At 49.3% G+C, this 25,906-nt stretch overlaps 1 protein-coding gene across 1 annotated transcript; it reads right to left on the bottom strand.

Annotated features, from left to right (window-relative positions):
- On the bottom strand, nt 1–25,906 carry angel1 (angel homolog 1 (Drosophila)). The gene is made up of 10 exons (XM_052019287.1): nt 25,801–25,906; nt 19,801–20,484; nt 17,207–17,424; nt 12,013–12,082; nt 9,326–9,768; nt 9,074–9,200; nt 6,990–7,100; nt 5,935–6,004; nt 5,173–5,336; nt 1–768 (listed from the first exon to the last, which is right to left on the bottom strand). Exons 1-10 carry the CDS (start codon nt 25,862–25,864, stop codon nt 611–613), a joined length of 2,109 nt encoding a protein of 702 aa, XP_051875247.1. The 5' UTR covers nt 25,865–25,906; the 3' UTR covers nt 1–610.

Raw genomic sequence — 25,906 nt, 5'->3', positions numbered from 1 at the left:
GATACAAACCAGGATATTAGTCCAGGACCGGTTAAGAACTGAACATAACCTGCTGAGAGGCAGTGAGAAGATTTAAAAACTCCAGAGCTGGAGAGGAAAAAGCTCAACTTTGGATAACTGACAGTAGGCTCTGCCTTGGATAGTGCAACTCCCTGGAATACAGAATGGTTTGTTCCCAGGGGAACCAGCACCGGTGGATCAACATTCAGCTTCCAGTACGCGGGGTGGGGGAAACAACAGTGTCCATAATTAACCACTGGCAAATTATCACCGTGTCTAATTGGTTTCAGGGAGCTCTGGTGGGACATCTTGCCCGGGAAACAACAAACATTTACATTCTGCAAGCCCTCCGTGACAAGATCATCAGCCTACTTGCCACTGACCCCCACCAACATGCCTTTGGTAATTTCATAATCTATCTCAAAGCAGCATACTCAACATTCCAGACCACTAAAAAAATAAGCAAAACGATTAAAATAGCCTAATTCAGACCATAAAATGGCAATTATGTATCCTGCATAGGAGCTTCATTCTACCCACCCAAGGGGCCTCGGTCCACAAAGCTTTGCAAAAGCACCTGCCAGGAGCAAGTTTTCTCCTTTTTGTAAAGTCAATCATGGGGCTTCAGCCCAAACTTGGCAAGGAGGGACAGATGGTCAGACGAGCAGATGCCATTGGGTAAACCATTGGCCAGCCAGACGTCATGCTCGGAAAGCAGGGAAAGCCGACCCAGCAGCTTGAGAGGTCCATCCTGGTACCGCCGGCGACCTGGCCGGGAAAGAACATAAAGGTAAGTTGGTTTATTGTTGTCACTTGTGAAAAACTTGTCATGCATACCATCCATACAGGTCAATTCATTACACAGTGCATTAAGGTAAAACAAGAACAGAATGCAAAGTGTCACAGCTACAGAGAAAGTGCAGTGCAGGTAGACAATAAGGTGCAAGGTCATAATGAGGTAGATTGTGAGGTCAAGAGTCCAGCTTATCGTACTAGGGAACCATTCAATAGTCTCATAACAGCAGGATAGAAGCTGTCCTTGAGCCTGGTGGTACGTGCTTTCAGACTTTTGTATCTTCTGCTAGGAGGCTGGGAAGTTTAGGATCCACCTTCATAATCTTTCTTCCTTTCATTTGTATATTCTGGCTAAACTATACAACATTAGAACACGTCACAGGGGCAAAAGGTGTTTAAATGTCCATCATTTCACCCTCCCTTTGTTCTGCTCATTGCCCTCCTTCACCATTCTGTTGTTTCATGCTCATTGCTGTATTTGTTGAAGTCATACAGCACAGAAACAAACCCTTCAGCCCAAACGGTCTGTGCCAGACATGATTCCCATCCAAGCTAGTCCCATTTGCCAGTGCCCTGCCCATACTCCTCTAAACATAAGAGCATAAGAAATAGGAGCAGGAGGCGGCCATCTGGCCCGTCGAGCCTGCTCCGCCATTCAATAAGATCATGGCTGATCTGGCCGTGGACTCAGATCCACCTGCCTTTTCCCCATAACCCTTAATTGCCCTACTGTGCAAAAATCTATCTAACCACATCTTAAGTATATTTAATGAGGTAGCCTCTACTGCTTCCTTGGGCAGAGAATTCCACAGATTCACTGCTCTCTGGGGAAAGCAGTTCCTCCTCATTTCCATCCTAAATCTACTCTCTTGAACCTCAAGGCTATGTCCCCTAGTTCTAGTCTCACCTACCAGTGGAAACAACCTTCCTGCCTCTATCTTATCTATCCCTTTCATAATTTTATATGTTTCTGTAAGATCCCCTCTCATTCTTCTGAATTCCAGTGAGTATAGTCCCAGGCGACTCAATCTCCAGAACCAACCTGGTGAACCTCCTCTGCACCGTCTCCAAAGCCAGTATATCTTTCGTCAAGTAAGGAGACCAGAACTGCACGCAGTACTCCAGATGTGGCCTCACCAGTACCCCGTACCGTTGCAGCATAACCTCCCTGCTCTTAAATTCAATCCCTCCGGCAACGAAGGCCAACATTCCATTTGCCTTCTTGATAACCTGTTGTACCTGCAAACCAACCTTTGCGATTCATGCACAAGCACTCCCAAGTCCCTCTGCCCAACAGCATGCTGAATCTTTCACCATTTAAAAAAATAATCTGATCTATTTTTCCCTTCCAAAGTGGATGACTTCACATTTACCAACGTTGTACTCCGTCTGCCAGACCTTGGCCCACTCACTTTAACCCATCTATATCTCTCTGCAGACTCTCCGCATCCTCTGCGCAATTTGCTTTTCCACTCAATTTAATGTCATCGGCAAACTTAGATACGCCGCACTCAGTCTCCTCTTCCAAATCGTTCATGTATATCGTGAACAGTTGTGGGCCTAGCACCGACCCCAGCACCGACCCCTGCGGCACCCCGCTCACCACTGATTACCAACCAGAGAAACACCCATTTATAAACCTTTCCTATCCATGTACCTGTCCAAGTACCTTCTAAATGTTGTTAATGTACCTGTCTCAACCACTTCCTCTGACAGCTCGTTCCATATACTGACCATTATCTGGGTGAAAAAGTTGCCCTCTCAGGTTTCTATTAAAATCTCTCCCCTCTCACCTTAAACCTATACCCTCTAGTTCTGGATTCCCCAACCCTGAGAAAGACTGTGCATTCACCCAACGCCCCTCAATTTTATACACCTCTATAAGATCACTCCTCATTCTCCTACACGCCAATAAAAAAAAGTCCTAACCTGCTCAACCTCTCTCCATAACCCAGTCCCTCGAGTCCCTGCAACATCCTCGTAAATCTCCTCTGCACTCTTTCCAGCTTAATGACATCTTTACTATAGCAGGGTAACCAAAACTGAACACAATATTCCAAATGTGGCATCACCAATGTCTTGTACAACTGCAATTTAACATCCCAACTTCTATACTCAAGTTATTGTATTATTACCACGTATACTGTTTACTCCGTGAGCTTCACACAAGCAAGGAATTTCATTGCATCCTGGTGTATGACAATGAACTAATCTAAGCTTAGCCCAACTTGCTTTCTCAGTTCTGAAGGGTCTTCAACCGTTTCTCTCCCCACAGATACTGCCTGACCTGCTGAGCCTTCCCATCATTTTGTGTTTTTATTTCATGATTGCAGAGCTGGGATGAACATTCATGCCTGGTTAAAGGGCAGGGCAACATACACACCAAACACTGTGGCACGTTCAGGACACACAGTATCAGAGCATAGGTTTCACCGATATACTGGTACTTATCTATTTATATATCAGTCAACCAGATATTTTCAAGCACAGTCACTGCTCTAATGGCAGAGACATCACAGCTATTTCAACCACTGAAAGATCTCACAAGCAGCAGTGTGGTAACTGATCAGATAATTGTTTCTGAAAACAAAAGGTTGCGAATAAATATTAGCCAGGACAATGGATACAACAGAACTGTTCTTCTTTGAAGATGTGAAAGATTCCATGAGCTATTTCAGAGAGCAGACCAGAACCTCAATTTGGTGCCTCATCCAAAAATTGGCACCCATAGCACTCCTTCAGTCTGCACTGCAGCGTCAGTCTGGACTTCAAATGGAGCTTCAACTCACAAATCTCTGACTCAGTTATCTGTGGTCAGGAGAGTATTGGAAAAATTCTGTGGGACAGATTTAATCTGCACTTGTAGAGGCAGGGACTAATGAAGGATTCTCAGCATGGTTCTGCTACAAGGGGAGATCCTGCCCGACTAATTTGAGTGACTAAGTGCATTAGTGAAGGTCGTGCAATTGGCAATACATTTAAACACTGTAACTGTACCCACCTCTCCCACTTTCTCTGGCAACTTGTTCCACATACCCACCACCCTGTGTGTGAAAAACTTGCCCCTCAGGTCCCCTTTAATTTTTTTCCCCCTCTCACCTTAACCCTATGTCCTCTAGTTTTAGACTCCCCTACCCTGGGAAAGACTTTGACCTTTCACCTTCCCCATGCCCCTCATGATTTTGTATACTGCTATAAGGTCACCCCTAAGCCTCCTACGCTCCAGGGAAAAGGTCCTAGCCTATCCAGCCTCTCCTTATAACTCAAGACCCCAGTACCAGTAACATCCTCCCAAATCTTTTCTGCACCTTCTCCAATTCAGTGACATCCTTCCTACAGCTGGGTGACCAGAACCGCACACAATACTAAGTGTAGTCTCACCAATGCCTTGTACAGTTGTAACATGACAATGGCCTCAATGCATTGACCAACGAAGGCAAGCATGCCAAACACCACCTTCACCACACTGTCTACTTGTATCACCATTTGTATCTTCTTCCTATTACAACTATTCGTCTGCCTGTACGCATAGACCGGACTCCCTTTGACATCTCATCCTAGGACTGGCACTTCTGACAGCTATAGTGCAGTATGACACTACATCAGGACCAACACTAGCTCTGTTGTGGCCTTCAGTTCTAATGGGAGGAAAGATACACTGGAGTGGTAGCTGGGATGAGGGGCTTCGATCACATGGAAAGTCCAGAGAAGATGCATTTATTCTTTCTACAGTAAAGATGTAATAACAGTGCTCAAAAGTATGAGAGACTTTGGTAGAGCAGGAAAAGGAGAAAGAATTTCACATCATGTCATGTCTGAAAACAAGAGTTTTCAAAGAAAAGTTAAATGGGTAAATTGAGGAAGATGAGGAGAATTTTCTTTTAAAAGGCACAGTTAGAGAGAAAGATATGCAGAAATAAGGGGGAGAGCGGAGAGATTGACAAAAATATGATGGGCCAACTTTAGGCACTGCTAAGTTATGGAAGACACCACCTATTTGATTTCTGGTGGAAAATCCAGTCAAATCTATCCTCTGGTAGTTAACCAACACCATGCTCTCCAAAGTTTCCTGATTTTGTTTTATTTTAAAATTCTGTTGTTGTCATTATTACATAATTACTATACAGATGGATGAGCTTTTGTGTGTAGAGGATGGATCTCCATTTTGATTCTATAATTGTTGCCAGTGGCAGGGAACAGCTGAAGCATTCTCTGAGGGCAGGGCAGCACTATGAGTTACTAACAAAGACCAGGCAGAATCCATCAGTTGTAACGGTCAATGGCCGGACAACACTGGAGCAGGAATGCTGGTTCAAGTTGTCAAACACCATACCGGACACCTACTGCACCTTCATGGTCTAGAGATAACCCACCAACCTTTTCCACTCTTATCAGCGACTGGCTGCGCAGAGTAGAAGATGTAATCCACTGTGAGGCCAAAGCCAGACGAGCAGGTGGTGACCTCGGGTCGTCCCGTGTCAGACTGATAATGACTGTAGACTGAGGTCAGGTTGAGGTTATGACGGATGGTGGTGGGAGACCTGAGTGTAACAGACGGAGAAAGGTTGGTGAGGATTATTTACTTCAGCCGGGATACACAATCACTACGAGTCATGGTCACAGCATGGAAACAGGCCCTTTGGCCCACCAAGTCTGTGCCAACCACCGCACACCCATTTTTACATTAACCATACCCTAACCCATTTTATTCTCCCCATATTCCCATTAACTTCCTGAAGATTCTACCACTCACCCACACACTAGGGACGTGGAAGGAAACCGGAGCACCCGGGGGAAACCCACACGGACAGCACCAGAGGTCGGGATCGAACCTGGGTCACTGGAGGTCTACCAGCTGTACCCTTGCGCTGCCCCAAATTATTTTGGATGAGGAGCAAGATTCACCCATGTAGCTATAACTAGAATGAGAGATGTGAAGATCCTGTTGTATATAAGATTTCTTTATTAGTCACATGTACATCAAAACACAGTGAAATACATCTTTTTGTGCAGTGTTCTGCGGGCAGCCCGCAAGTGTCGCCACGCTTCCGCCTTAAATTATCACAGTGGACAAGATACCCAGTTACAGTTGGGAGCTCAAATCCCATCACCTTAGTTGTGTAGAACATTAGTGCGTACCTTTTACAGAAAAGCTCTTCCTCTGGTTCAGACACACTGACATAGCGCTCTGACCCATCTCCAGGAGGCTCTGAATGGAGACAGAGACACCAAAGCAGCATCAACAGAGAAGATGTAAAACAGTATACTCAAAGAAACAATCGCCTCTGTATTAACTCACCACCCCTTCCCTTCCCTTCCCCCGCTCCCCCCCCCCCCCCAACATATTGTACACATAGTATCATGCACGGCTCTGGCCACCATGCTATAGGAAGGATGTGATTCAGCTAGAAGGGGTGCAGAGAAGGTTCACAAGAAGGTTGCCTGGACTGGAGGTCTTGGAGTTACAAGGATAGGCTGGGACTTTTCTCCTCCCCCCGCCACCTTGCCCCCCCTCGCCAGAATGTAGAGGGCTGAGGGGTGACCTTATAGAGGTTTATAAAGTCATGAGGGGCATAGATAGATAGTCACAGGATGTCCCCCCCCCCAGGGTAGAGGGGTCGAACACTAGAGGGCATAGATTTTAAGGTGAGAGGGGAAAGGTTTAAAGGGGACCTGAGGGGCAATCTCCCCGCCCCCACTACTACAGAGGATGGTGGGTTTATGGAATGAGCAGCCAGAAAAAGTGGTAGACACAGGTACAATTACAACATTTAAAAGACATTTGAACAGGTTCATGGATAGGAGAAACAAATGACAATTCCCTCCAATAGACGCTGCCTGACCTGCTGAGTTCCTCCATGTGTGTTGCTCATGGATAGGAAAGATTGAGAGGGAGGTGGGCCAAACACAGGCAAATGGGATTAGCTTAGATGGACACCATGGTTGGCATGGACGAGTTGGGCTGAAGGGCCTGTTTCCGTGGTGCATAACTACAGATGTCAGAAGACTCAAAGGGGGATTAAATGACCCAAAAAAAAAACCAGAAGTTCATAATAACTGGGCAACGCTGTGACCTGATCATTGTCCGCAACACTCGCCCTGCCCCACCCAACACCCCTCAGTCTCAGTGTCGGCATCAGGGCTTCACTAGAAGAGTGCTGGGAAACAGGACCAGCACGTCAGCCTGGCTATACCTGGTTGAGCATCCGTTACGCCCTCGATGAAATCGAGATGCTCTGGCCGCTCAAGTGCTGGTGCGGAATATCGAAGCTGGAGGAGAAACTCACGGCCGTATCTCAGCGTTCCTGAAGACACAAACAAAATCAGTCACTGCCGGCACACCACTGGAACTAACAAGACAACAGGTAGCTGTAGAATCCTGCAACAAGATGGATACAAAGAGTTAATCCCAATAGGGCATTTGGATACTACCAACTAATTACGAAGCAAGAATAGGCTGGGATAGTTTTCCTTGGACTGGAGGTGGCTGGGTGGGACCTGATAGAGGTAGACAAAGTTAGATAGATAGGGTAGATTGTAGGAAACTTTTCTCCATAGCAGACATGTTTAAAATTAGAGGGCATAAGTTTAGGGCCAGGGTGAGAGGTTTACAGAACCATAGAACACTACAGCATAGAAGACAGGCTATTCGGCCCTTCTAGTCTGTGCCGAAACTTTATTCCGCTAGTCCCATTGAGCTACACCGTCCATAACCCTCCAGACCTCTCCCGACCATGTATCTATCCAATTTATTCTTAAAACTTAAGAGTGAGCCCGCATTTACCACGTCAGACGGCAGCCCGTTCCACACTCCCACCACTCTCTGAGTGAAGAAGTTCCCCCTAAACCTTTCCCCCTTCACCCTAAAGCCATGTCCTCTCGTACTTATCTCTCCTAATCTAGGTGGAAAGAGCCTACTCGCATTTAGTCTGTCTCTACCCCTCATAATTTTGTAAACGTCTATCAAATCTCCCCTCATTCTTCTACATTCCAAGGAATAAAGTCCTAACCTGTTCGATCTTTCCCTGTAACTCAACTCCTGAAGACCTGGCAACATTCTAGTAAATCTCCTCTGCACTCTTTCAATCTTACTGATACCTTTCCTATAGTTAGAAGGGAATTGTGGAACTTTCTCTCACCCAGAAGGTAGTTGGAACCTGGAACACACTGCCTGAGGACGTGGTGGAGGCAGAGACTCCCACAACATTCCAGTAGTGCCTGGACGAGCACTTGAATCACCAAGGCATAGAAGGCTACAGACCAGGTGCTGGTAAATGGGAAAAGTATAGATGAGTACTTGATGGCCAGTAAGAACATAATGGGCAAGAATGCCTGTTTCTCCGCTGCACAAGTCTATGGCTCCAACTGCACAGGGCAAATGTAGCTGATAGGGCCAAGGTAATCAAGGCAATACATTAAAAGTGACAAAACCATACACCAAAATAGTTGGGGTAAAGGTATTGACAAGGGAATTTATGCATGAAGCCCGAGGAAGTGGATGAGGTCCTTAATAAGTACTTTGCATCAGTATTCACCAAGGGGAGGGACATGGATGATGGCGAGATCAGGAAGCAGTATCTTCCAAGGCACGAAGGAGGAGGTGGTGTTGGGTGTCTTGAAAGACATCAAGGTGGTCTGCTAAGATCTCTCTCAAGCAAGGAGATTGCTGGCGCCTTGATGAAGCTCTCTGGATCCTTTCTACCCAGAGTGGAGGCGACAGAAAACTGAAGAACAGTCCGTGATGTTCCTGTCTAAGAAGGGTAACAGGAACAAAGGAGATTTGAGAGGCAATTTTCAAACAAAAAAACCAACAGTGGCAAGGGCTGGAAGGCACTGCAGGAGAGGTGAAAGAAGCAGATGTGATAACAATGTTTAAGACAGACTCATGGAATAGAGTGAAAGAGACCATGTGCAGGAAGATGGGATTAGTTTCCATTGGCATCATGGTTGGCACAGACATAGTAGAATGAAGGTCCTGTGTCATAGAGTACCACAGCACAGAAACAGGCCCTTCAGCCCATCTATCCTATTCTAGGTTCTGTGCAGCCATTAGTATTCCAATGGCATCTCACCACAATGCAATTCATGACCACCTTTCTCTGAATCCAACTGGATGCCAAGTGAATAACTGGGATCAAGAAAATGAGGCTTTCCAGGGTGAAGGCTTTTTAAAGACTGAAGGACAGAGCGAAAACAAAATCTCAATCCTAAAAGTACCCACCAACGGAAAAGAAAGGGTATCAGCAGACAGCGCAGAGGAAGGAACTCTGTAGCTAACCTGTAGTCTTCTTCTCATATATGCCCACATACTGACAGCTGTCAGTTATCCGGAGTCTGCTTGGCCACAGAGGGCCATACAGTTTCCTTGGACACACCTGATGGGAGCAGTCCTCCTGACAGGATACCTGCCAGAATATTAATTATAACAAAACAGGTTACTGACATCCTCTCAGAGAAAGGCCCAGAGGCATTTCATTAAAAAAGAAATCAATAACTTTGGAAAGATTCAGATCTTATACTTCCTAGTTACCTTCCATGTAGGCATTCCATAATAGTACAGCTCTCCATTCCGGATGAGTTTATATAGGGGAGAGTCTGGGACAGAGTTCAGATCGCCACAGAGGATGACTGGGCAGTGTGTGCCATCACCATGAGCTGCCTGCACCACCTGCCGAATTTCAGCAAACAACACAGCCAGTTGGGTGAGCTTGATATCCCCCCGCCTTGGGTTGAAAATGAGGTGAGTGTTTGCCACGCAGATGTCAGGCAGCTTCGAGCAGTCTTGGCCGGAGTCTGGAGTCAGGGGGCGGAGCAGAGCTATAAGCGCCACGTTATCCCTGTTCAACGTTTCCACGATGGGTCGAAAATATTCCACAGGGTGCTCGGAGAGGAGGCTAAACCGGTCCCGTTTATAGCACACGGCACACCCATCTGTCTTTATACCAGTGCGCCGTTTGTAAATGCAGTCGTAACCTGGGGAGAAAACAACCAGATTTGCACTTGGGAAGCCCAATCACTTCACTCCACAAACAACCTTGTGGAGAGACTGCTGAACCAGAGGTGATATGTTTCGAAAAGATATTAAACTAAGGCACCATCTTCCCTCCCAGACAAGAGACTCCATGACACCATTTTAAAGAGGAGTAGGGGAGTTAATTTGGGTGCCCTGACCAATATGCATCTTTCACTCAGCATTACCAACATAGATGACTTGCTCGTTATCATTTTGCCATTTATGGGAGCTTATTGCTGGCAAACTGGCTGCTGCATTTCCTACAAGTAGCTTCACTTCAAAATGTCTCGCTGGCTGTGGTGCTTTGCAATGTCTTTAAATGGATAACATGGGGCAGTAAAACAAATTAAGAAATAAATTCTAGCAACATATTCATAATTATCCTTCCATCTGCTCTTTGGCATTTTCTCAGTTGACAGGTTTCCAGTTACAATAATAAATTTATCTTGCAGCATTTAATATTCAAACACCTCAAGCACTGAACTCTAAGGAGACATTTGCACAAAAGAATGTGCAGCAGAAATACTGCATCAAAAGTAATGAGACAAATGTTAAAGATTTGGCCATTTACCTCATCAAGTCGGTTCTGCTATTCAATTGAATTGACTGCTTTTGTACTTTACCTGCCTTGCCTTAGCAACATTTAATGCCCTCACCTAACAACCTACTATAGGCAGCTTTCACATACATCTTTTCTTTAAGTTTGGCCTGAACACATTCGGGCAAGTTAAAATTAGTCAAGAGCAGCAAAGCCCAGAGCTCTTAAAAAAAACTTACCAAAACTGAGCAAATCATTGTGTACAGTTTTGGTCATCCTGTTACAGGAAAGACATCACTAAACTAGAAAGAGTGCCGAGGAGATTTACAAGGACACTGAGTTATAGGGAGAGATTGAGCAGGCTAGGTCTTTTTCCTTGGAATGCAGGATATTGAAGGGTGACCTTATAAAGGGGCATAGATAGGGTGAACACACAGTCTTTTTCCCAGGGAAGAGGAACCAAAAACTAGAGGGCATTGGTTTCAGGCGAGAGGGGACAGATTTAAAAGAGACCCAAGGGGCAACCTCTTCACAGAGGGTGGTCCGTATATGGAACGAGCAGCCAGAGGAAGTGGTTGAGGCAAGTACAATAACAACATTGAGAAGGCATTTGGACAAGTACATGGATAGGAAAGGTTTAGAGGGATACGAGCCAAACGTGGGTAAACGGAACTAGCTTGGGGGAGCACCATGGTTGGCATGGATGAGTTGAGCTGAAGGGCTTGTTTCTGTGCTGTATAACTTTATGACTGACTCCATTTCTTGCCGAAGATATCCAACTAGACCACCAAGATCACTGAGAATAGAGAACTTGGTGAGGTTGGTTGAAAAAAAACAATGCTGAACTGAACATCAAGCCCCAACTGCCTTCAAGCACTGCCATGGGAAGTTTGCTGGGAGTGCTGCAAAAGCCCTGGGTGCTCAGAGGCACTTCCAGTCCTAGTTGCTATCCAATGATCCCTGCTGGAAAGTGTACACGTGTGGTTGCTGGGTGTGTGGAGCATTCACTTCCCAAGATCTCACAAAAAAAAAATTCTTGTAATTATATCCTGCATTAGACAAGACTTTCTATGTTGCAACGTTACAAAACGCAGGTCAGATCACACTTGGAGTACTGCGTGCAGTTCTGGTCGCCACGCTATAGGAAGGATGTGATGGTGCTGGAGAGAGTGCAGAGGAGATTCACTGGGCTGTTGCTTGGACTGGAGGACATTAGTTATGGGGAGAGACTGTATACGCTGGGCTCGTTTTCTCTGGAGCAACGGAGGCTGGGGGTGGGGGAGGGACATGATAGACATAAAATTATGAGAGGAATAGGGTAGATAATCAGAATAATTTTCCCTTGGTAGGGGTATCAAAAACAAGAGGGCATGGGAAGGAGTTTTAATGGGGATCTGAGACAAATGTTTCTTTAAATTATACAGAGAGTGATTAACATCTGGAGCTCGCTGCCAGAGGTGGTGGAGGAACCAGATACAATCGCTATGTTTAAGAGGCAGTTAGAACCGGCATGGCGTAGGAGACAGACCTAATGCAGGCAAATGGGATTAACGTAGATGAGTAAAATGGTTGGCATGGGTATATGGGCTGAGGGGCCAGTTTCTGTGCTTGTTCAACTCTGACTGCAAAAGGGAAAGAATATGCCAGTATACCATGGGTCACTCACCCCTTAGTTGGAGAGCTGGTCGAAACTGCTGATAGTAATGGTTTTCCTGAACTTCCTGCAGGCACATGATCTGATAGAGAAATACAAGATATCAGGTCATCATAGGAGCCGAGGGACGAGTAGCAATTTAAATTTAATGTCTTCAGGTTTGCATACACACAGGCACTGGGCTGAAGCAAGGAGACACTTGGGTATTAATATGAGAAACATTAAAGAGGTTTGACACAAGGTGCGTCATGGGCAATTACCTAGCAAAATTTGTCACAGTGCCACATTAACTGACCAGAGACAAGTTTTAAGTAGCATCTTGAAGGGTGTATTGGGAAGCAACCCACCAGCTGAAGCCACAGCTGCCAGTGGTGGGGCGATTACATACAGGCGTTCTCGAGAGACCAAGGTTAGAGGAGAATAGAGATTACAAAGGCAGATATACAACATTATGAGGGGGTTATATAGTAAGAATTTTTATTCCCCATGGTGAGGTGTCTAAGACAAGACAGCACAAGTTTAAGGTGGGAGGTTTATAAAGGGATCTGACGGGAAATTTCTGCGCCCCCCCCCCCCCCCCCCCCCACCCCAAGAGAGCGATTGGAACTTGGAAGTGGTGGTAGAGGCAGAGACTCTCAAAACATTTCACAAGATCACAAGGCAAAGGAGCAGAAGTAGGCCATTTGGCCCATCGAGTCTGCTCCGTCACTTCACCACAAGCTAAACTATTTTCCCATCTAGCCCCAATTCCCGGCCTTTTCCCCACATCCATTGATATCCTGGCTAATTAGATACTTAGCAATCTCCTCCTTAAACACCCCCAATGATCGGGCCTCCACAACTGTATGTGGCAACGAATTCCATAAATCCACGACCCTCTGGCTAAAGACATTTCTCCTCATCTCTGTTCTAAATGGGTACCCTCTAATTCTAAGACTGTACCCTCTAGTCCTGGACTCACCCACCAAGGGAAACAACTTAGCCACATCTACTCTGTCCAGTCCTTTCAACATTCGAAACGTTTCTATGAGGTCCCCTCTCATTCTTCTGTATACCAATGAGTAGAGTCCAAGAGAGGACAAACGCTCCTCGTATGCAAGCCCTTTCATTCCAGGAATCATCCTCGTAATCATTTCAGAAGCATCCAAGAGAAACATTTGAATTGCCAAGGTATAGAAGACTATGGACCTAATGGAGGTAAATGGGTGCAATGGTTGGCAAGGACTTGATTGGCCAAAGGACCAGTTTCTGCACTGTACGACCATGACTCCATGAGATTACAGATATAGGGAAGGATAAAAAAATTGAAGAGATTGCATATTCCCACATGTAATTTTAAAATAGATCTAATACATTGGAAAGGGTGCAGAGGAGATTTACCAGGATGCTGCATGCATTATGAGGAGAGACTAAGGGAGCTAGGGCTTTACTCTTTGGAGAGGAGGAGGATGAGAGGAGGCATGATAGGAGGTATACAACATATTAAGAGGAATAGATAGAGTGGACAGCCAGCGCCTCTTTCCCAGGGCACCAATGCTCAATACAAGAGGGCATGGCTTTAAGGTAATAGATGGGAAGTTCAAGGGAGATGTCAGAGGGAGGTTTTTTTACCCAGACAGTGGTTGGTGCGTGGAATGTGCTGCCTGGGGCAGTGGTGGAGGCAGGTACATTGATCAAATTCAAAAGATTACTAGATAAGCACATGGAGGAATTTAAAATAGAGGGATATGTGGGAGGAAGGGGTTAAATAGTCTTAGGCAAGGTTTAAAGTTCGGCACAACATGATGGGCCGAAGGGCCTGTATTGTGCTGTAATGTTCTATGTCAATATTTAAGTGTGGGCCAATATAGCTCAGCAAGACTCAGTTAAGACAACAGCAGCTGTGCATTGGATGACCCCAGGTCCACAGAGGATAAAATTTAAGAGGTTAGCCAGGTATGCAATGTCATAGTTCAGTCTTCAGCAGCAGTTAAGCTGAGACAGGAGTGCAGCAGTGTTAGAGGGGTCGAATAGGTGCCCTTCGTGATAGCTTTATTATACCCAAAGCTTGAAAACAATCCAGTTCAGATTTAGACAGATGTAGACATGGAGTGTGGCTTATGACAGTTACCAAAGCCACCAAATCTTCCTTACATTCAGACAGAGGAAATTTCCATTCATCAAATACGAAGTTGGACAAGAAGTCTGACAACCTGCCGACAGAGGAACGGTCAAGAGAGGTGGTGGTGTGGTAGAGCTGGATGCACTCGGTATATATTTGGAAAATGATGCCACATCAGACAGGAATGTAACCCAGTGATAACGTCAAGTACTACCAGCTCAGCTATAGAAGGCAGCCGCAAGTTCAACCTCCAAAGAAGTTGTGTTAGGAAAACCCTTCCAGTTCATGACTCAGCCAGCTCCGTAGCTGTCTGAAATAGAGATCCAATTCAGTGTAATATGGGCCATTTCTGACCCACACCGAGTACGATGATAAAACTGGCAAACAACCACTCTGCTTGGCTCTGTCATTCTTTTATGCTGGGCAGATATGAAGTTATGAGTTCGAACACTCCTGCTTTATACCCGTGAAAATGCAGTTTCATGAGCTGCTTAATCCCTTCAGAATACAATCCCAACCTCAACAGTGCAGTGGTGTGAGGAGCCAAGGAGAGGCTGGGTATCACCAAGGAGAGCCACACACTGACAAGCTACTGAAGGCATGCAGCTCAGGAGGCTCCATTCAATCACAGACCTTCATTCCTAGCAATATTTTTCCTCCTCACCTCATCTCAAAAGTACCCTGTGCTTACATTATACTTAGTTACAACCTCAGCAGATGAAAACTGGTCAAAGCTCTCAACATTACACTGCCTTTTGGAGGTAGGAATCTACAGTGACCTCTTTGCAAGATCAAAGTAGCTGTTGTTCTTTGAGAAGCTATACCGAGGGGAGCGTCAGACAGATTATTCAGCTGTGGAGAGCACTGTGGTTAAAGTAGAGCCCACGTGCAGCCCTCCCCTACCTTTCTTACCAAGCCCCTGAGAACAGCTGTGGGAGTCTGAGAGCTTATAATGGATGTTTGTTGTTAACCTATCCCCAGAGATTAAATCAAACTCATTTATTTCTATTTGTGCTGTCAACTCATCTATCTTGTTACAGATGCTGTGTGCTTTCAGATAATGGGTCTCAAGCTTTTTTTTTTACAATTTTTACTTACTCTGCATTCAATTTCTGCCATACAGTTGCTTATATTTTCTACCCCTTCATGCCATGCTTTATGTGACACTGTCACTATCCTGTGACACTGTATGTACTCTCATTTCTTTTATTTGTTAAACTTCTCATCACTTAAGATTTCTTTATTAGTCACATGTACATTGAAACACACAGTGAAATGCATCTTTTGCGTGGCGTGTTCTGGGGGCAGCCCGCAAGCGTCACCACGCTTCTGGCGCCAGCATAGCACGCCCACAACTTCCTAACCCGTACGTCTTTGGAATGTGGGAGGACACCGGAGCACCCGGAGGAAACCCACGCAGGTACAGGGAGAACGTACAAACTCCTTACAGACAGTGGCTGGAATTGAACCCAGGTCGCTGGCACTGCAATCGCGTTATGTTAACCACTACACTACCGTGCCTGCCCTGAAACTTGAACCCTCTCTCCCCAACTCCAATTAATTTAATTTAACGCCATCTAAGTGACACAATACACCAAGATACTAGTGCCAGCATGGTTCAAATGAAGCCTGTCCCAATGGAATAGTTCTTTTCCCCCCAGTACCAGTGCTCGTGCCCCAGTGAATCAGACATATCTCCCACATCTCTGGCCACACCGCAACCTTCCATACGTATATTTCATCCTACTACTTCAGGCATCTCACTTTTCTTGTCTGTATCAGAACTGGTGTTTTCTGCTGTTTAGTTACTTGTGACATTGGCTCAGTGCTTTTCTCTCTGTCAGCACAGCCAGACCAGCATTCCACACCTTTTCTCATTCATTGCTTGCCCTTGTTCATTTACTTGCTCTCTCGTCGTTCCCATTAATGCATCGACCAGATGACCCTACAACTTAGCCCCTACCTTTCCCCCGTCCACCTCCTCTGTGACTTAAACCAATTTGTTCTTTCTTCCCCAGTTCTGACGGAGAGACTGACCCAGTATCCCTGTTTCTGTTTCCACAGATGCTGCCCGTCTTGCTGTTTCCAGAATTTTTCATTTCATATTTAAATAAAACTTGGATGTGTACTTGAACCGTAAGCTATAGGGCTACAGACCTAGTGCAACACACAAAATGCTGGAGGAACTCAGCGGGTCAGGCAGCATCTATGGAGGGAAATGGACAGTCGACACTCTGTGTCGAGATCCTTCAGCGGGACTGGAAAGAAAAAGGGGAGATAGTCGGTATAAAAGGGTGGGTGGGGGAAAATGGTAGAGCAAAAGCTGGGAGGTGATAGGTGGATCCAGGTGAGGGAGGGAGGGAGGGAGGGAGGGAATGATGCAAGAAGCTGGGAGGTGATAGCTGGAAGTGACAAAAGGCTGAAGGTGGAATCTGACAGGAGAGTGGACCATGGAATAAAAAGGGAAGGTGAGGAGGGGAACCAGAGGGAGGAGCGTGTGGGTGATGGCAGGTGGAGAGGGTGGGGGAGGGAAAGAGAAGGGCTGATGGGAGCCAGTGGGATAAGGGGAGAAAAAAAGGGACAGAAGGGAGTGGTCACCGGAAGTTAGAGAAATTGAAGTTGATGCTGTCAGGTTGGAGACTACAAGGCGGAATATGAGGTGCCGTTCCTTTAACGTGTCCAGCCTCAACTTGGTAGTAGAGGAGGCCGTGAACAGACATGTCGGTGTGGGAATGGGAAGTGGAATTAAAATGGCTGGCCACCGGGAGATCCCGGCTGATACGGTGGACGGAGCGAAGATGTTTGAATAAGCGATCCCCTAATCTGCGTCAGGTCTCACCGATGTAGAGGAGGCCACACCAAGAGCACCGGATGCAATAAATAACACCAATGGATTCACATGTGAAGGACTACCTCACCTGGAAGGACAGTTGAGGACCCTAAATGGCCCTAGTACTGGAAGATGGTATTAGGCTGGGTAGTTCTTTTATTACGGTGGGTTGAATGGGCTTCTACATCGCAAATTTTCTATGATTCTAGGGAACACGAGCCCTTGTTGACCACCCAAGATGGTTAGTGAGTATTGGTTATTTATGTCGTACTCACATCAGGATCCCAGGTCTCAAATTCCTGCATGAGATTCTGGAATCGGAATTCCCATGTCAGAAACTCCGGCTGGCAGTGAGAGTACAGATCACTATTGGTCTCCAGAAGGTCCTGAGACAGGATATTGTATGACATGATGGTAAATTCAAATAGGCTGCCTTCACTGGCATTGTCCGCTTGCTGTCTCGTTAAAGTCTCCCACATTCTGGTTAGTTGGCCTGGGAGGGAAGCAAACCAGCACATCAGTGATCCTGAGACTCAGCATGGTCATCAGCACAACAACAGGAAGGTTTTAAGGGAGGCAATGGTTATGACGGTGCACATTAATAAATAAGGTCTTTTATTCTCATGCACCCACGACATAAAAGACTATGGACCACGTGTAGGTGAATGGGATCAGTATAGCGGGCAGCACAGAGGTGCAGCTGGCAGAGTCGCTGCCTCATAGCTTCAGCCACCCCATTTCAATCCTGACCTCCGGTGCTGCCCATGTGGAGATTGCACGTTCTCCTTGTGACCGCGTGGGTTTCCTTCCACATCCCACAGACGTGCGGGTTGATATGTTAATTGTACACCGTAAGTTGCCCCTAGCATGTAGGTGAGCGGTGGGATCTTGGGGGGCAGCTGATGAGAATGTGGGGAGAATAAACAAAGGATTATTGTGGGACTGGTGTAAATGGGTGCTTGACGGCCAATGCAGGCTCAATGAACCAGAGGGCCCATTTCCACGCTTGAAGGTTCTATCACTCTAGATGCTGACTTGCTACTTAGCATGCACATGTTGGGCCAAAGGGCCTGTTTCTGTGCTATATGATTCTCTGACTGGTATGGGAATTCAGGGGTCTGTCTCAGCTATCTGGTCTCGGACTACAGAACTAAGCCAGTCAAGAATATTGATATCTTGAACAGGTGCAAAGACACATTTTGACCCCAAGCAGGGATAGCTTATCCTACAGTACCTTATGAAGGACATCTCTCTGGGGTTACAATTAAAGGTACATCTTGCACTCCCAGAGTCGGTAAAAATTCTCACCATTGATTCAGAGGTGATTTTGAACCACGTAATGACTAAGCAACTGACTTTCAAACATGTGGTTATTTTCAAGGGTGGTATGGGGAAAACACTCATGGCCTTGAATTGTTGAGCATGGCATAGTCTGAATTGCATTACTTTTCTGTTGAAAACAGTCATTTACCTATCCCATGATAAAATAAAACTTTTTCTTGGATTACAACTCTTAGTCCAAATTGAACATGCATTCAAGCAGCCAAAGGAGATCAGGAGAATGTTATGGGAGCATGGGTTACACTCCAGCAAGTCTCTGCCTGATCTCTGGATCTATCATAAGGAAAGCGTGTCAGCGTCTTTACTCTCTTAGCAGGTTAATGAGGTTCAGCTCATCACCAAACTTTGATGTACTGTTGAAAGTATCCTGACTGGTTGCATCATGGTCTGGTACGGCAATTCAAATGCACAGGAACACAAGGAGCTGCAGAGAGCAGTGGACTCAGCCCAATACATCACGGGCGCATCCCTCCCCACCATCGGGAGTATCTACAGGAGGTGCTGCCTCAAGAAGGCAACATCCATCATCAAAGATCCCCACCATCCAGGCCATGCCATCTTCTCGCAGCTGCCATCGGGCAGGAGGTACAGAAGCCTGAAGTCCCACACCACCAGGTTCAAGAACAGCTACTTCCCTTCAACCATTCAGTTCTTGCACCAACTGGCAAAACCCCAATCACTACTTCAGTATAGCAACACTATGACCACTTTGATAAATGGACTTTGTTTGTTGCAGGTGTTATTTCTTGTACACATAAATTAAACAATTTTTTACAAGATGATAAGAGGCATAGGTCGAGTGGACAGTCAGAGACTTTTTCCCAGGGCAAAAATGGCTAACATGAGGGGATATAATTTTAAGGTGATTGGAGGAAAGTATAAGGGGGATGTCAGAGGTAAGTTGTTGTTGCTGTTGTGTGTTTTTTTTTTTACACAGAGGGTGGTGGGTGGTGGAACGCACTGCCGGCAGAGGTTGTGGGGTAGATACATTAGGAATGTTTAAAAGACTCTTAGACAGCCACATGAATGAAAGGAAAATGGAGGGCTATTTGGGAGGGAAGTGTTAGATAGATATTGGGCAGGATAAACTGTCAGCACAGCATCGTGGGCTGAAGGGCCTGTACTGTGCTGTTGTGTTCTATGTTCTATGTTCAGGTTTTTCTTGTGAATGCTGCTTATACGATGCTATGTGCCTGTGATGCTGCTGCACGCAAGTTTTTCATTGCACCTGTGCACACGTGTACTTGTGCACATGACAATAAATTTGACTTTGACTTTGTCACTTATTAAAGATGACGAGAAGATAAAGTGGAATACCAAATCATAAAAAACTTGAAGCCTGTTGACTCTGCAACTGGGTATCCAGACATACACCAGCTTTGTAAAGTCAGTGCCAGTGATGGAATTGGAACTCAAGCCACTTAATTGACAGAAGCGACAAAACCATCAAAATGCAGCACCGTCTCATGGCCATCTCAGTTCTATGGCTATTTTAAAGGTATTGCCTTCAAACTATTGATCTCCTCACCTGTGTTCATCATAAGATCGCCTTCATTTTGGAACTGCCACAGCGCATTTGCTGTTGCTTCGTTCACTCCTAACGCGGTGGGCAAGTGCCACATCATGCTGCCTCCTGGCTGATTCATGCCATGCGATGACATCAACTGCCAATCAATCATACCCATCTCCTGGCGATCATGCTGTTGAGGTTGGAACTGCCAGCCAGTTGGAGGCTCAATCCTATCTGCATTTTGGGGAGGTGCTGGCATCCAAGCTGGGGTCCCCTCCTTTGCCCCACGAGAGGAGGGTGGCCAGCCTGTGACAGCCGCTGGTGTAGATGTCAACTGCCATCCTGGGACACTCTGGTCCTCATCATTACTCTGTACTGCAGCAGGCTGCCACAGATCCGACTGCTGGCTCACTGCTGGCATGCTCCTCGCTTGCTGCCACGTCATGGTGGCCTCTTCTACCTTCCAGATCTCCGTCAGAGAAGGCTGGGGGGGTTTATCAGCATCGACACTTGCACCCTTCTCCTCTACTGACTCCCCTCTTGAAACTGCACTTGACCCTTCTTGTAGCCAATCCTGGAGCAGGGCAGTTTGGTCTTTGCTAAGTGGTAGCCATGGAGTGGAACTGCCATTGGATACTTCATCACTTTCCAAACACGAATCCTCTGAACATTTTTCTTCAGCGTCATCATCAATGTAAGGACCTGGGAAATAAACCGTGGAATTGAACCATTTCACTTGTATAAGCAATTTTAAAAATTACTTATGGAAATTGAGTGCCTAGACAGAGTGAACAGGAAGGACCCATTTGTCACTGCAAAGGAGTGATTCAGAGAATTAAAGTAAAATGGTTAAAGGGAAGTTCAAGGAAAATGTTTTCACCCAAAGGACAGTGTGGATTCAAAGGCATAGCCCAAAAAAATGCTGGAGGCATTAAAGGTTTAATTGCTTATAAGGCAGAGTTCAATAGCATCTCTGTGCCACAAGTTTCCACAATTCTATGAATTCCAGGAAAATTTACCTCCAAATTTAAAAACTCATCCTGTTATCAAGTTATCTATTATTTTATGTCTTCACCAAAGATTTCCCAGCAATCTCACAATTCATCGCTTTACCTTTTACTGAAGTTTCCCCAGGACTGTACTGCTATGAAATTCCTTAACTCCTAGTATTAAGTAAGATCCTTTAAAAACTCAAGCTTCACCTCATCCAAACCACCTCTTCCTCACTACACATTCTTTGACACCCAGCTAAACAGGCAAGTAAAGCCTCAGCTTAACATCACATCTGAGAAAGAGCACTCCTGACAATGCTGTGATTCACCTCCACAAACCAAGGCTACCAGCCAAAGTTATAAACTCCTACCTTTCAGGTAATGGTCCACAGACATAATACCCCTTTCATCCACTTAACTTTTCCCCAAGTCCTCATGACTCATATTAGATCAGCACAACACAGGAACAGGCCCTTCAGCCCACAATGTTCGTCGACCATAATGCGAAATTGAACTAAACCGATCTGCCTATACATGACCCTGATCCCCAAAAGAAAGGATAATGTTCTGCAAGTTTTCCTGATTACTTGCTGTACCTGCACATTAGCCTTTTGCAAAATATGTAAGACTCCCAAATCCTCCTGCATCTCAGATCTATGCAATTTCTCACCATTTCAGTAGTACCTTTTATTTTTAACTTTCCCTGCAAAATGGTCAATTTCAACTTTTTCATTATTTATACTCCAGATTGCCCACTTATTTACCCATTGAAATCCCTTTGTAACCTCCTTATGTCCCCTTCACAACTTAGTTTTCTACCTATCTCTGCACCATCTGCAAATTTAGCATCCACACCCTTCACCCAAGTTATACGTAAACTGTAAAACGTTGAGGCCCCAGCACCAATCTCTGCGGCACACCATTTATTTCATCGCCAACCAGAAAAAGACCCATTTAAGCCCATTTCCCAAAACATCTTCTATACACACCACTGTTACCTCCTATACCATGGGCTTTTATTTCCTGCATTAACTTTTGATGCAGTTCTTTCATGATCTCAGGAAGTCCCAAACTACCTTAACAGAAAAGTGATCATTGCAATTTTGAAAATGCAGCAGCCAATTTTCACACGAGGTCTCACAAACAGCCATGAAGTAAACATCCTTTTTTTTATAAAAACACAGTAGTTATGGGATACAGTGGCCAGGAGAATGTGGAAAACCACCCAGCGTTTGTTCAACGTTATCTTTTAATCAAACAAAGAGGGGGTATTCAAAACACAACACAAACAGAATGCTGGAGGAACTCAGCAGGTCAGGCAGCATCTACGGAGGGAAATAAACAGTCAAGATAAGCATGCAGCGTTCCCTTAGCCCAGCACTGAAAGAGCTACAGCTTTAGTGTTTGGACATCAGAGGTTTGCAGCAAGGTGCAAACCTGGGAATACTCTGGCTTAGACACAGAACCTCCAGTAATTTAAGAAAACTATCAAGTCTCAATGAACTTGGAAGAAAACTCAGCACAAAAGGGGTGGGAGGGGGAGGAGGTGGGGTGGGAGGGGGAGGAGGTGGGGTGGGAGGTGGGAGGGGGGAGGAGGTGGGGTGAGAGGTGGGAGGGGGGAGGAGGTGGGGTGAGAGGTGGGAGGGGGGGAGGAGGTGGGGTGAGAGGTGGGAGGGGGGAGGAGGTGGGGTGTGGGGTGAGGGGTGGGAGGGGGGAGGAGGTGAGGGGGTGGGGGGGAGGGGGGAGGAGGTGAGGGGGTGGGGGGAGGGGGGAGGAGGTGAGGGGGTGGGGGGAGGGGTGAGGGGGTGAAGGGGTTGGGGTGAGGTGAGGTGGTGTGAGGGGGTGAGGGAGGATGCAGGGGGTAGAGGGCTCGGGGTGAGGTGAGGAGGTGAGGGGGAGGGCTAGGGGAGGGGTAAAGTGAGGTGTTGTGAGGGGGTGAGGGAGGATGAAGGGGGTAGAGGGCTCGGTGAGGTGAAGGGGGAGGGGGTGAGGTGTTGTGAGGGGGAGGAGGATGAAGGGGGTAGGGGGTGAGGTGAGGAAGGGGGTGAGGTGAGGTGTTGTGAGGGGGAGGAGGGAGGATGAAGGGGGTAGGGGGTGAGGTGAAGGGGTGGGGTGAGGGAGGATGCAGGGGGTAGAGGGCTCAGGGTGAGGTGAAGGGGGAGGGGGTGAGGTGAAGGGGAGGGGAGGTGTGGGGGAGGTGTGGGGTGAAGGGGAGGGGGTGAGGTGAAGGGGAGGGGGTGAGGTGAAGGGGGAGGGGGTGAGGTGAAGGGGAGGGGGTGAGGTGAAGGGGAGGGGGTGAGGTGAAGTGGTGTGAAGGGGGTGAGAGAGGATGCAGGGGGTAGGGGGTGGGGTGAGGGGGAGGGGTGAGGTGAAGGGGAGGGGTGTGAGAGGGAGGGGAGGGGAGGGGGTGAGGTGAAGGGGGTGAGGGGGAGAAGAGGGTGAGGTGAAGGGGAGGGGGTGAGGTGAGGGGGTGAGGTGAAGGGGAGGGGGTGAGTTGAAGGGGAGGGGGTTAGATGAGGGGGTGAGGTGGAGGGGTGGGGGAGGGGGTGAGGTGAAGAGGGAGGGGGTGAGGTGAAGTGGTGTGAAGGGGGTGAGAGAGGATGCAGGGGGTAGGGGGTGGGGTGAGGGGGAGGGGTGAGGTGAAGGGGAGGGAGTGTGAGAGGGAGGGGAGGGGAGGGGAGGGGGTGAGGGGGAGGAGAGAGTGAGGTGAAGGGGAGGGGTGGGGGAAGGGGAGGGGTGGGGGAGGGGGTGAGGTGAGGGAGGGGGTGAGGTGAGGTGGTGTGAGGGAGGATGCAGGAGGTAGAGGGCTCAGGGTAGGGTGAAGGGGGAGGGGGTGTGAGGGGGCAGGGGAGGGGTGGGGTGAGGTGAGGAAGGGGGTGAGGTGAGGTGGTGTGAGGGGGTGAGGGAGGATGCAGGGGGTAGAGGGTGAGGTGAAGGGGGAGGGGGTGAGGTGAGGGGGAGGGGGTGTGAAGGGGGTGAGGGAGGATGCAGGGGGTAGAGGGCTCGGGGTGTGAGGGGGGGGAGGGGGTGAGGTGAGGAAGGGCGTGAGGTGAGGTGGTGTGAGGGAGGATGCAGGGGATAGAGGGCTCAGGGTAGGGTGAAGGGGAGGGGGTAAGGTGAAGGGGGAGGTGAGGTGAGGGGGTGGGGAGGTGAGGTGAGGGGGTGAGGTGAGGGGGGGAAGGGGTGAGGGGAGGGGGTGAGGTGAGGGGGGGAAGGGGTGAGGGGAGGGGGTGAGGTGAAGGGGAGGGGGTGAGGTGAAGGGGGGGAGGTGAAGGGGGGGAGGTGAAGGGGGGGAGGTGAAGGGGGGGAGGTGAAGGGGGGAGGTGAAGGGGGGAGGTGAAGGGGGGGAGGGGGGAGGTGAAGGGGGGGAGGGGGGAGGTGAAGGGGGGGAGGGGGGAGGTGAAGGGGGGGAGGGGGTGAGGAGAGGGGGGGAGGGGGTGAGGAGGGGGGAGGGGGTGAGGAGGGGGGAGGGGGTGAGGAGGGGGGGGAGGGGGTGAGGAGAGGGGGGGAGGGGGTGAGGAGAGGGGGGGAGGGGTGAGGAGAGGGGGGGAGGGGTGAGGAGAGGGGGGGAGGGGGTGAGGAGAGGGGGGGAGGGGGTGAGGAGAGGGGGGAGGGGGGTGAGGAGAGGGGGGGGAGGGGGGGTGAGGAGAGGGGGGAGGGGGGGTGAGGAGAGGGGGGGAGGGGGGGTGAGGAGAGGGGGGGAGGGGGGGTGAGGAGAGGGGGGGAGGGGGGTGAGGAGAGGGGGGGAGGGGGGTGAGGAGAGGGGGGGAGGGGGGGTGAGGAGAGGGGGGAGGGGGGGTGAGGAGAGGGGGGAGGGGGGGTGAGGAGAGGGGGGGAGGGGGGAGGTGAGGGGAGGGGGGAGAGGTGAGGGGGGAGGGAGGGGGGGAGGGGGGAGGTGAGGAAGGGGGTGAGGGGGGAGGTGAGGGGGGTGAGGGGTGAGGTGAGGGTGAGGGGGTGAGGTGAGGGTGAGGGGGTGAGGTGAGGGTGAGGGGGTGAGGTGAGGGGGGAGGGGGTGAGGTGAGGGGGGGAGGGGGTGAGGTGAGGGGGGGAGGGGGTGAGGTGAGGGGGGGAGGGGGTGAGGTGAGGGGGGAGGGAGGGGGGAGGGGGGAGGTGAGGAAGGGGGTGAGGGGGGAGGTGAGGGGGGTGAGGGGGTGAGGTGAGGGTGAGGGGGTGAGGTGAGGGGGGGAGGGGGTGAGGTGAGGGGGGGAGGGGGTGAGGTGAGGGGGTGAGGTGAGGGGGGGGGAGGGGGGGAGGTGAGGGGGGTGAGGTGAGGGGGGGAGGGGGTGAGGTGAGGGGGAGGGGGGGAGGGGAGGGGGTGAGGTGATGGGGAGGGGGGGAGGTGAGGGGGGGAGGGGGGGAGGTGAGGGGGGGAGGGGGTGAGGTGAGGGGGGAGGGGGTGAGGTGAGGGGGGGAGGGGGTGAGGTGAGGGGGTGAGGTGAGGGGGAGGGGGGAGGTGAGGGGGGAGGGGGTGAGGTGAGGGGGGGAGGGGGGGAGGTGAGGGGGGGAGGGGGTGAGGTGAGGGGGGAGGGGGTGAGGTGAGGGGGGGAGGGGGGGAGGTGAGGGGGGTGAGGTGAGGGGGGGAGGGGGTGAGGTGAGGGGGGGAGGGGGTGAGGTGAGGGGGGGTGAGGTGAGGGGGGGAGGGGGTGAGGTGAGGGGGAGGGGGGAGGTGAGGGGGAGGGGTGAGGTGAGGGGGGTGAGGTGAGGGGGGGAGGGGGTGAGGTGAGGGGGAGGGGGTGAGGTGAGGGGGAGGGGGTGAGGTGAGGGGGAGGGGGGAGGTGAGGGGGAGGGGGGAGGTGAGGGGGAGGGGGTGAGGTGAGGGGGAGGGGGCAGGGGGCTCGGGGCAGCTCCCCGGACACCCCGACACTGCAGCCCGAGGCCAGGCCTCACCCCGGCCGTTGCTCGGGGCAACGGGTCCGGGCGGCCGAGGACACGGGGTGTGGGAGCGAGGGTTCCCCCCTCCCGGGGCCGCGCCGCCTCCCCGCCCGCCCGCTCGCTCGCTCCCGGAGGGGCCCCGGCCGCCGCCCACCTGCGATCCGGCGGAGAAGGTCGGCGAGCGGCGCCAGGACATAACACAGCAGGGAGCCCACCATGCCGCCGCACCGAGCATGCGCCCCAGCCCCGGGTTTATTGGC

This window comes from Pristis pectinata, chromosome 1 (genome assembly GCF_009764475.1).
Source record: "Pristis pectinata isolate sPriPec2 chromosome 1, sPriPec2.1.pri, whole genome shotgun sequence".
Taxonomy (NCBI): Eukaryota; Metazoa; Chordata; class Chondrichthyes; order Rhinopristiformes; family Pristidae; genus Pristis; species Pristis pectinata.
Note: the sequence above shows the minus strand (reverse complement) of the source record. Positions and strands in the feature narration are given on the sequence as shown.